Source organism: Chrysochloris asiatica, unplaced genomic scaffold (genome assembly GCF_000296735.1).
Source record: "Chrysochloris asiatica unplaced genomic scaffold, ChrAsi1.0 scaffold00047, whole genome shotgun sequence".
Classification (NCBI taxonomy): Eukaryota; Metazoa; Chordata; class Mammalia; order Afrosoricida; family Chrysochloridae; genus Chrysochloris; species Chrysochloris asiatica.
Window position 1 is genome coordinate 2,288,268 of NW_006408565.1, and position 11,125 is coordinate 2,299,392.

Genomic DNA, 11,125 nt, shown 5'->3' on the forward strand with positions numbered 1-11,125 from the left:
GAGTCTAAAATCACAAGTACAGACATATCTAGGACCCCTGTCCTTCTGGATCCACACTCCCTTCAGGGTCTTCATCATTATAAATGTTCTCTGCCTGCCAAAAAAAAAGGAAAGAGAAAAGACTATTTAGTAAATATGAAGCTGATTTCTAAAGATGCAAATGTAAGCAAAAACAGGAATAAAGAGGGAGACAAAGCAACATAGGGAGGCCATTGTAATAGTCCAGAAAGTGTGATAAGAACCTGACCGAAAAACTAGGGTGCAGAGTTGCAAGCAGGTTGCTGGGTATTTGTGTTTATATTTATAAGATGAAGATAGAGAGACAATGCAGAGAACGATGAACGATAATAAAATTTATTAAGTAAACTAGACGTAGAGGTGAAAAGGCAAGAGTAAGAACTCTTCAGTTTTTAGACCTACTTAATTCGGAAAACAATGGATCCATATAAAAAAGAGAAGTTAGGAAGTGGGAAGGGAAGTAAGAAAAAGGGGGAGAAAGACTAAGTTCTGTTTTGATGAGTGAGTTTGAAATATTAGAGTACTATCAAATAAAGGAAAAGAACCAGCAGCTAACAACAACATCCTGGAAAACATGGCAGAAAAGTGTTAAAGCCACATCTGGGAATAAACTGAATAAAGATGACAGTTGTATTCATAAAATTTATAATGCAAGTTAATATTAGGTATTATTTCTTAACAATGTATATCTTCCAAATGACCAAACACTTACCATCTGCCACACTTGCATGATATTATCTTCTGATACAGAACAAATCACCCAAGGTTCATTGGGATTCCAGGAGAAATCAGATATCTTGGCAGTGTGACCACCATGAATAAACTGAAATAGATAAGATATGAAAGATATGAAAAACAGATAACAGGATATTAAATGATAGAACATTTCAAAAGTGCCCAATGTTGGTAACATACCAATAATTCTGGTGGCCCATCTTCTGCATCTTCTGGGGATTGTTCTTCTCCAATTTTACTAAAGTAGAAACACATTTAAAAGTCAAAATAGATTTTTTAAAGTCAAAATGGAGTTAACTACCTTTTGAAAAAGCATAACTAAATTAAAAAAATGACTCCGTGAAAACCAAAACCAAACCACTGCTGTTGAGTGATTCCAACTCGCAGTGTCTCTATAGGACACAGTAGAAAGTCACAGCCAAGGCTGGAAATCTTTAGGGAAGCAGATGCTTTCATCTTTCCCCATGCAGTGGCTGGTATGTTTGAACCATCGATCGTTTAGTTAGCAGCCCAATGCTTAACCCACTGCACTGTGAGGGCTTTTAACTCCACACAGAGAATAACTAATAAAAGACTTACCTTAAATCCCAGACATTCAGCCTACGATCAGTACCACTGGAAGCCAAAATGGTTTCATTGTGAGGTGACCACTGAACCTACACATAAGAAGGAAATATGAAAGCTGGGAATTTAAGAATGTTTTACTGACACCTAGATTACAAAAATGTCTTTTATGAAAATAACCTATTAAATGAAATGTAGGTGAGTGGCCAAGGTGAAAAAGTACAGAAGTAATGAAGGAGGAAAAAGAATTCCAATGTCCACAAGGACTGGCATGGGCATATATAGACAATTTCTAGGATACACACATCCAGGTTTTCCTAAAAAAGAGATTAGGAGTGTTACTTTTTCTTACCTGGAATATTTCATCCTTATGTGATTCAAAGGAATGCAACTTAAGTTTCAGATTTCTTAGATCCCACAAAGCAACAGTCTAAGTAAAAAAAAAGAAAAGAAATAAACAAGCAACCACTAACTTTTTATAAGGATGAAAAAAAAAAAGGTGGAGAAATTCACCATGCATTCTCTTAAAATACATCAAACAGACCTTGTCAGCTGATCCTGTGGCAAGAATGAATTCACTATAAGGATTGAAAGAAAGGCAGTTCACTTCAGCAGTGTGAGCATCAACTGAGTGACTTGGTTTGGAAGTATTATTTGAACGAATATCCCAGATCATAAGTTTCTGATCATCAGCAACTGACCCAAACAGAGACTCATGGAGCAGATGCCAAGAAACATCTTCAACTACTGCTGTGTGTCCAGTAAAGATGGTCTTTGCATCCACCACTTTTCCTTCCTTTGGAACAGCACTGATGTCCCACAGGCAGATGGTCTTAAATTAAAAAAGTAACCATTTTATAAAAGGACAATTTCCTCCCCCACCCCAACTTCTAAAAGAAACTATCAACAGGAAGCCCAAATTTGTTTCAAAATGGGAAGGATACGCACATGGTCATCTGAAGCACTAAGCAAGTGCCCACTGAGGTTTGGATTCCAAGAAAGCCCATAGCCTTCCTTTTGATGTCCACGGAGGCGCAGATCTGGGTTGCACTCTCCAGAAGGGTCTGCAAAGTAATAGACACATCAAGACTATGTAGTCTACTGGGTTTGTAGGTTACAAAGTACAACAAAACCCACCAAAGCTAGAAAACTGCCATGAAAGAAAAACTCAGATACTTTCCATTAATGGCAGAAAAACAGTACACTGTATCCTGTCAAGGGCAGAAAACTAGCAAAACCGGAAAATAAGGCAGTCCCGCCAGATTCTGGCCCTCAAAGGTTTCATTTTATAATGGAATTTTGTTCAAGAGGTTGGAAACTCAACATTTATAAGCAATATAGAACCTGTTGTGATCAAATAGATAATGCTTAAGCTACACTATCACTGTATGCAGACTTTTTTCTCACTTAACGGAAGAGGCATGAATAAAGAATATCTATACATAGCAATATAAGTTAAAAGATTAAATTATACAAAGAATAAGGAGCAATTAAATTCAGAATGATTGGAGCAATGCATTTCCATAGTGATTTCATTATTTTTGTCTGAATAGAAAAAGGCAGATACCTGGTTTAGAAGGGTGTTTCGTGTAGTCAAAAACAAGAACATCACTGGATGGAGTCTTTGTTGCAATAATGCAAGGGTTCTGGGGCATATAACGGGCCCTGTTTACTTCTCCTTCATGGTTGATCTTGATTTCTATTTCAATTTTTCCACTAACTGAGCCAAAACCTCCAAATTCTGTAAATAAGACAAATTAACTGAAAATGAGAACAAAGCAATAATTAAATACCTTCTCTATCTATATATGCCACTCCCAACTGTAAGGAGACAGGGAGGGCTCCAACCCCTATCCATTCACTGGTGTAATACTCTAGACATTTGTTAGTACTATAAATGCTTTCATGTCCCTTATTTTTGGTCTTACAACAACCTATTAGTTAGTAGGCATCACCTCCATTTTAGATGAGGAAATAAAAGCTTAGAGTGGCTATAGTAATTTTTTTATGGTGACATGACTAAATTGGAGCCAAAACAAATCCCTATTTCATGGATTCCTAACCAAGCATTCCTTCAGCTATACCTACAATGACTCCAGGAAATTGTAATACCTAGAGTAAGAAGCATTAGATTATTTGAAATTAAATGAAACCTAAATTTACAATTTTTAATGAGTAACAAGTACATAATGTGTTTACGCACTAGAGTTCCCCCTACACCATTTATCTGAAACTCTAGTTTAGGATGACCTTTCTGAAGTACCAGTATACTTTCTTATCTTCTCCCTGCCATAGCAGTTAGTTTTATTTTCCTAACCTCCCACTTAACACTCACCAACCAAACTCCTGAGTTGAAATGAACCAGGTAGGCAAGTACCAGACAAAAACGTTTTTATTCATATATATTACATGCTCCCAAGTACCTTTATAAGATACATAACAATATAATTTGTGACTATATAAATCTTGACAAAGCAACATATAAACAAAGGTAGTTTATGATCTATCAAAGAAATACAGAAGGTAGCACAAAAAGGTAGAAAGTTCTTTAGTGAGATTCAGACCTATGTGTAACCTAGACTCTTCACACTTAAAACTGTTGAGTGCCGCCGAGTCTGTTCCGACTCATAGTTACCCTATATAAGGTTTCTAAGGAGTGGCTGGTGAGTTTGAGCCTCCAACCTTGTAGCTCATCATCCCACAGAGCCATACCAGGACTTACAATAGTCTGCTATACAGTATTATTTCATGAAGGACAAAATCTTTCCAAAAAGCAAAGGACATAGATGGGTAATATGGTATAACGTAACTTTCAAGTTCAAAGTAGACTATAAAGGAGAAAGAAAAAAACAAACTAAACGAAAACAAAACATTAAATGAAAATTTCCAGATTAGTTCAAAAGGGACCCTACAATGTATACAAAAGAAGGCATGAAACAAAATGTGATCTCAAACAACTTTTAGTCTCAATGTGAGGAGATAAGTACAAAACTAGGCCTGGAACTGTAGAAATCAGCTAACCACACGAAGGGCAGGCTCAAACCTACCAGCCACTCTACAGGGTCACTGAGTCTGAACCAACTCAAACCAACACTTAACAAAACAAAGAAAAAAACAACACACTCAACTACTGCCCTCATCCCAAAAGTGCACCACCAATAGTAAGAGAAAAAGGAGCTCTGGTAATGTAGTGGTTACACATTGGGCTGCGAACCTCAGGGTCAGCAGTTCGAAACTACCAGCTGTTCCGTGGGAGAAAGATGAGCCTTTCTGCTCCTGTAAAGATTTATAGCCTCGGAAACCCCATACAGGGTTGCTATGAGTTGGAACCGACTCCATGGCGTATAACAACAACAGTAAGAGAAAAGCAATAACTGGCCAGAGTCCACAGATAAGGCTATGAGTTTATTTCAGTACTGGGCATATACTAAACTGAAAGCTTCTCTATTGGTAAAGGAAAGTACCAAACCAAAAAATTCATAATTCATAATTATTGTTGTTGTTAAGTGTCGACGAGCCAGTTCCAACCCATTGCGACCCTGCACAGGGTTTCTGAGGCTGTAAATCTTTACAGGAGCAGAAAGCCTCATCTTTCTTCCGTGGAACTGCTGGTAGTTTCAAACTGCTGACCTTGCGGTTCACAGCCCGATTCGGAACCACTACGCTACCAGAGCTCCACTAAGTCAAAAGGTCAAATTTAAAGTAGGAAAAATAAACTGAGATATCAAAGTATAATAAACTGAATTATTCCTAAAATATGCATGTTTATATTGCATATTGTTTGTGTGTTCCCACATAAGAATTTTTAAACACTGAAGTGTAATATTCATACAGTAAAGGACATATATTTCTTAAGTGTCCAGCTTCAATGATTCCAGGGGGAACCACCACCCAGATAAAAATATAGAATATTCCCAGTGCCCCAGACAGCATCTTCAGGCCCTTCCTAGACAGGCCTTCACCAACAAAAGAGATAACCACCATTCATTCCTATTTTATTTAAAAATCAAACCATTTTTAAGTCAATAAAAATTTTCAAACTAGTAACATTCTCTAACATTGTGAATCAAATATGCAAAAATATTTCATCAGGATTTAATAGATTATATAGAGACAAAACAAACCCTAGCTATTTCTTTGTAAATACAAAACTAGCTCTACAAATAGGATATCAAAATTAAACATATTGATATTCAAAGATCTTTGAAACAAAGTATGAAGTAAAAAAATTAGAATCGCTTTTCATATTTAAAATAGGACAATTTGTTATTGTTGCTGTTAAGTGCCATCAAATTGTTAGTTTTAACCCATAGCAACCCTGTATATGAGTGGCTGGTGAGCTTTGCAGTTCAAACAGAATTTGCAATCCAGCGCATTAACCTACAGCACCATACGAGGAATCCAAAACGGGAAAATAGGCTAAATTTTATCTATCACCCAGGAAATTAGACATTTTGCTATCATCTCCTTCCACGACAGTTGAGATCATATGGATGAAGCAAGTACCAAGCCTATCCAGATATCTGAAAAAGATTTTTTTGGAAGAGAAAGAAAGAAATGGGAGAGGATTATGCTGTGTCACCTTGGAGCAAGTTACAAAATCTATAATGAGGTTCCCTGTGAGAATTAAATCGTGATTTACAGTCATCATCTTATCCATTATTGGAATTATTAAGCATTAGTAAGGAAGGAAGAGTCCTGATGTGGGACTGTGGACTAATGTGCTGCACTGCAAAGTCAGTGTGAACCACAAGGTCAGGGGTTCAAACTCACCTTGGAAATCTTATACAAGGTTGATGAGGAAAAGATCTCATCAAAACATAAAAGGGAAATGACTTAATGACACTCATAACCAGACTACTAGAAAAAGATCTGAGTACTAATCTGGCAACTAAGTAAATGCTAAGAAGCATTTTAAACTAGTGGGGAAATCAGTAAGTCAGTAAACAGTATTCAAGACAAAACTAATCATTTAGAAAAAAGTTTAGATTCCTATTTTGTATCTAACACCAAAGCAGCCTTCAAAAGGATCAAAGCTTTAATGGTGAAAACATAAAAGTACCAGAAGGGGAAGGGGAAAAAAAAAAAAAGTACCAGAAGAAAACGGCTATTTGAAAAGCTCAGAATGGGGAAAGTATTTCAAATAACAAAACCTGGAGGATATACGAGGGGGCTTCAGAGTTTGTGGAAAAATGGAGTTGAAGCCACCTAAATGGAGTCCTGGTATGGCTCTATGGGTTAATGCGCCAGACTGCAAAGCCATTTGAACCGCAAGGTCAGCAGTTCAAGCTCACCAGTTACTCCTTGGAAACCCTATACAGGGTCACTATGGGTCGGAACCGACTCAACAGCAATACACAACAAATGGAGTCCTGGTATGGCACTGTAGGATAAGCACTGGAGTGCTAACTACAAGGTTGATGGTTCAAACTCACCAGCCACTCTTTGGAAACCCTCTACAGGGTCAGTATGAGTTGGAACTGACTTGACAGCACTTAACAATAACCAGAAGTGTCAATCAATAAGATATGTATAGGGTTTTCAAGGAGCAGCTAGGGAGTCCAAACCTGTGACTTTGCGGTCTAGTGCTTATCCTACAGCGCTGCACTAGGACTCCTTAAGAAACATTAAACATTCATTATTTAGACCATGTTCTGACAATTTGGGCTCAAGGGTAACTATATTAACTCGCCAACTCCTACCTCTTTGGAAAGGGAAAAGAGCAAGCATTCCCTGGGAAGCAATCATACCCTTTAAAAACAGGATATAATTAAACAGCTTATGAAAGTCTTATACCACCAATATTAATAAAAACGAGTTACAGCAAAAGTACAGAACAAAGTGTATGTTCAGTATTTCTACTGTGAACTCAGGCTTTCTATCTTGAGAGAGTACTTTACTAAACCATACTTTTTAAATGATAGGTACAAGTTAAAAAACATAGTCTACACACCATTTTTTCTCCATCTTTAAGATTCCTACCTCCTTTCTCACTGTCATAGTGTGACGCATCAAACTGAGCATCATCATTAGGGAGCTGCACACTGGCTATCACAAGATGGTTTTGTTCATCTGATGTGTGTGTTCCCAGAACAAGCCGATGAATGCTGAAGTCTTTCCCTTCTGGTCTGTAAGAACAATGAACGATCATTATTCATTATTAGTAATACATACGAAGACCTCAATGTCAGTGATAACTACATGGATGCAAATGGCACTACTACTACCTTTTTCAAGATGAAAAAGTCATTTAGGGTCATATGTTCTACTTTTAATTTATGTCCCACAGGACTGAGTACAAGAAGGAATGCATGATACTTTATTCCGTCTCTCTTAACTTGGCCAAATATTGAGACTAACTGAGGAAAAAAGTAAAATTTCTAATGGATTAATAACTATGCAGGCTTTACAAATGGATTGGAAAGAAAACAACAGCTGGGACACATTAGTACTTAATATTGTTACAAGTAATAAAATGCAAAAAAGGAAGGTGAAAGGGGACTAGATCAAAGCAAAACACTACAGAAGGTTTATGAAACAAAGTTACCAAGCTGGTTGTTGTTATGTGCCATGGTGGAGTCAGTTCTACTAAGCTGGTAATGATGCTCAAATTTGGAGATATATATATATATGTAGTTTTGTGTACTTTCCAAATATGGCTAATCATTGCAATGCTATTGAAAGCTTTTTAAAAAATATGCAATCTAGAATGACTTTGTAATTCTGAAGTGGTCAATATTTGGGATCCACTGACCTAACATACCTCAGTTACTACATGATAAATCATCATTCACTTATTTTCTCAAATATTCTTCAATGTCTTCCTGTCACAACTTTTTGTTGTGAATTGAGTGAAGGTTCACACGCACAGGCTGGCTTTACATTCAATAAATCGTATACTTTGTTTCATCTTAGTGATTTCAAGTCAACAGTTACTGTGGTTCCTCCCAGATTCTTCTTTGAATTCCACCCACCTTTCTATCTAGTTTGTCCTTAGAAAAATGCTGTCCTCTTGATTTCAAAGGATGGACCATTACATGGTAAGCAGATTTTGTTAGCATTGCTTCCCCCCCACCCCCAATATAAACCTATCTACTGCTTGGCTGAAAATTGGCCCTCAGGGTGAGTTTCTTTCCAGACCTGAAGGGTGGTTGAGGGCTATAGTCTCAGTTTCCTTTGGTCTCTTTCTACCAGTAAACCCAGTCTGTTTTTAAAAAATAATTTTGAGTTTTGTTCCACATTTTCTCCTACTCTATTCTCGATCCTCTAATGTGATCCCTTTTCAGTGCAGTTGTTAAGTGGTAGCAGGACACCATCTAGTTCTTCTGGTCTCAGAGTCATAGAGACTAATCTTTACATGGTCCATTAGTCTACTGGACTGATTCCAACTCTCTTCAATTCTTATCACTCTTCTCTCTTCCACACATGGAGAGACAAATAGCTGCACCTTAGCTTTCCTGATTCCAGACACTACTCACCTAAGAAAGATGTAGAACACTGTCTTTGTGTTAAGCCAATTGACCATGGTATCCCCTGAGACTATGGTCCTGGGTTCCCAGACCCATCAACTCATCTCCTTAAGATGTTTGATAATATCTAGGAATTGCTCACCATTTTGCCCACTGTATGCTCCACCACATTCATAGTTATGTTTCTGTCACAATTTAAATGGCCTGAACTACCACTGAGAACAAACAGAAATTACTCCAGTAACTACTGAACTCCCCAGGTAATTCTGATAATCATTTAATCAGAAGGCTGTTAACCAAATTTCCTCTAGCTGAGCGGAACCACAGTCTATGGCTGGCATGTGACAGATACCTTTATTTCTAAAAATCTGTTTCTGAAGCAATTTTGTTACTAAGTATACACAATTTTGAATGCTATTCTGAAAACCAAGTTTTAGAACAAAATAAGAAACGAGAACTTCGAAGTCATCATGAAACAGTGAGGATTCCCACAAGTATTTTCTCCCTCAATATATACAAACTAAATCAAATGATCTAATCGTATCTATTAGACATAGTGGTCCTGAGTATGAAGTTTACTCTTGGCTACTAACTTAAAAGTTGGCAGTTCAGTTGACACACTCAAGAGGTGTCCTGGGAGAAAGTCCTGACAATCTGCCTCTGAAGAGAACAGAGCCAAGAAAACTCTAAGCAGTTCTACTTTGTAGCTCACAGTATCACTATGAGTCAGAATTCACTCTCCAGCAACACTGCCTTGACCCCTTAAGTAGCTCTCAACAACATACAAGGGGCTTCAAAAAATTTGTGGAAAAAGTCATTGTTTTTTAATGCCATTTTCCTTTGAGTTTTTAAGCCCCCTAGTATAAACCATTAGTTTATGTCACTTTTGACTAGACTATGTGCTCCTTGAAAGCATGTACCTGGTCGTATTAGCCAGCTAATACAAATCAATTTGAGAAGTCAAATGTGTTGTGTTAAAAAAAACTGGGTTTACCATAATACTTTTTTTGAAAGCTGCCAAGCTTTACACTTGGTCAACTTTTTTTTTTTTTTTTTTTCACTTTATTATCAGAGAAAGACACCTGCAATGTGTCTTCTTAGATAGATCACAAAAAAACAAACAAAAAACCCCCGAAACTTTTTATTGAGAGTTGAGTGAATTTCACACTAACTAACTACTTTTTTACCAATAGGTTTTGAACATGTGCCTGCTCCGGGTGACTGGATAGAGGAAAATGGGGGGGCGAGAGGGTCACTGGCAAAAACTGAGAACACATTAAAAGAGATGAGGAGACGAAGTGTACTACGAGATTCACATCACCTGGTTACATCTGGAAGCCACTGTGCAGTCAGGCTGGGCCACTCGAGGGCATGGGTCATCACCAAATCATAAAGAAAAGGTGTGTTCTTTTTCCATATTTTGTACTCCTCATTAATCACCCGTTCTTCCACGGCGTCATCAAAGGCTGCTAAAAAATCCAGAAAGAAAGGAAGTTAGCAAACAAATGGAAACCGTGTACACATGGTACCACCAGCATGGCTCCGGGGTGCAGATTCTGAAATGGAGGGACGTTTGCCCAAATCCTCCCCAGGCGGAGGCACCAACTCCCTTCTCCATCTTCAGGGGCCGGAACTACTCTCGGGTGATGGCAGCCGGACCCTCCGTTAGCCGTTCGTGGCGCCGGGCCTTCGGGGCTGGCACACTCTCCAACGCCATTAGCCTACAGGACCCTCGGGGAGTCCGAAGCCCGACCCTGGGGGTAGGGGCGGCGCAGGGAGGTCCAGGAAAGAGGCAGCTAGGCGGGCAGGAATCGCGGAAGGAAACACCCTGCTGCGACAGGCACCCCCTCCGGAGGCACTGGCGCGCCGTTAGCCCGCCCCGCAGGGAGATTTCTCCTCATGCCTTCGACGCTGGGAACCGCACTCAGCAAAGTCGGGCCTGCCCTCACTGTTAGGCCGTGTCGAGGCCGCAGCATAGCCGGGGCTCCCCTTGGCCCTCCTGGGATGGCCCCGGCACCCTCACCTTCCTTGTCGGCCATGGCGGGCAGGCGGGCAGGAGAGACGGGAGGGAGCCCAGAGTCGAACGTTTCGGGAGGGGCGGGGAGGCAGCGGGCGCTCGCTCAGCGCGCGCGGCCTCTATTGTTTCCTGCTGCCCCTGCGTGAGGCCCTACTCGCGCACCTTCACCTAAACCTCGACCAATCCGAGCACATCGAACGGCGGAGTGGGCGGGGAAGCGGTGTTCGCAGCCTATCCAGACGCGCTGAGTTGCTTTTCGCGGGGCCTAGGCGCGCGCTCCGCCCCCTCCCCCCACACGGCCCAGAGTGGACATCTTTCGTTT

The 11,125-nt window shown here is 39.6% G+C and overlaps 1 protein-coding gene across 3 annotated transcripts; it reads right to left on the minus strand.

Moving 5' to 3' along the window:
* Nucleotides 1-10,825, minus strand: RBBP4 (retinoblastoma binding protein 4). Of its 3 annotated transcripts, none has more exons than XM_006862149.1 (11): nucleotides 10,699-10,765; nucleotides 10,108-10,255; nucleotides 7,300-7,445; nucleotides 2,885-3,058; nucleotides 2,266-2,381; nucleotides 1,862-2,149; nucleotides 1,670-1,747; nucleotides 1,333-1,409; nucleotides 934-991; nucleotides 731-841; nucleotides 1-94 (listed from the first exon to the last, which is right to left on the minus strand). In XM_006862149.1, exons 1-11 carry the CDS (start codon nucleotides 10,760-10,762, stop codon nucleotides 29-31), a joined length of 1,326 nt encoding a protein of 441 aa, XP_006862211.1. In that variant the 5' UTR covers nucleotides 10,763-10,765; the 3' UTR covers nucleotides 1-28. The 3 variants fall into 3 exon arrangements, with proteins under 3 accessions (XP_006862211.1, XP_006862213.1, XP_006862212.1); XM_006862151.1 differs by lacking the exon at nucleotides 10,699-10,765 and adding an exon at nucleotides 10,810-10,825 and having other exon boundaries at nucleotides 29-94; nucleotides 10,108-10,252; XM_006862150.1 differs by lacking the exon at nucleotides 10,699-10,765 and adding an exon at nucleotides 10,810-10,825 and having other exon boundaries at nucleotides 29-94.
* Between the last annotated feature and the right edge of the window lie 300 nt (nucleotides 10,826-11,125).

Excerpts from the sequence above, each read along its gene's own strand:
- RBBP4 (XM_006862149.1), bottom strand. The coding sequence starts at position 10,762 with ATGCTGCGGCCTCGACACGGCCTAACAGTGAGGGCAGGCCCGACTTTG. Across the intron at positions 7,446-10,107 it reads TGGCTTCCAGATGTAACCAG|ACCAGAAGGGAAAGACTTCA; the intron begins GTGATGTGAATC and ends TTGTTCTTACAG. Across the intron at positions 95-730 it reads TCATGCAAGTGTGGCAGATG|GCAGAGAACATTTATAATGA; the intron begins GTAAGTGTTTGG and ends TTTTTTTGGCAG.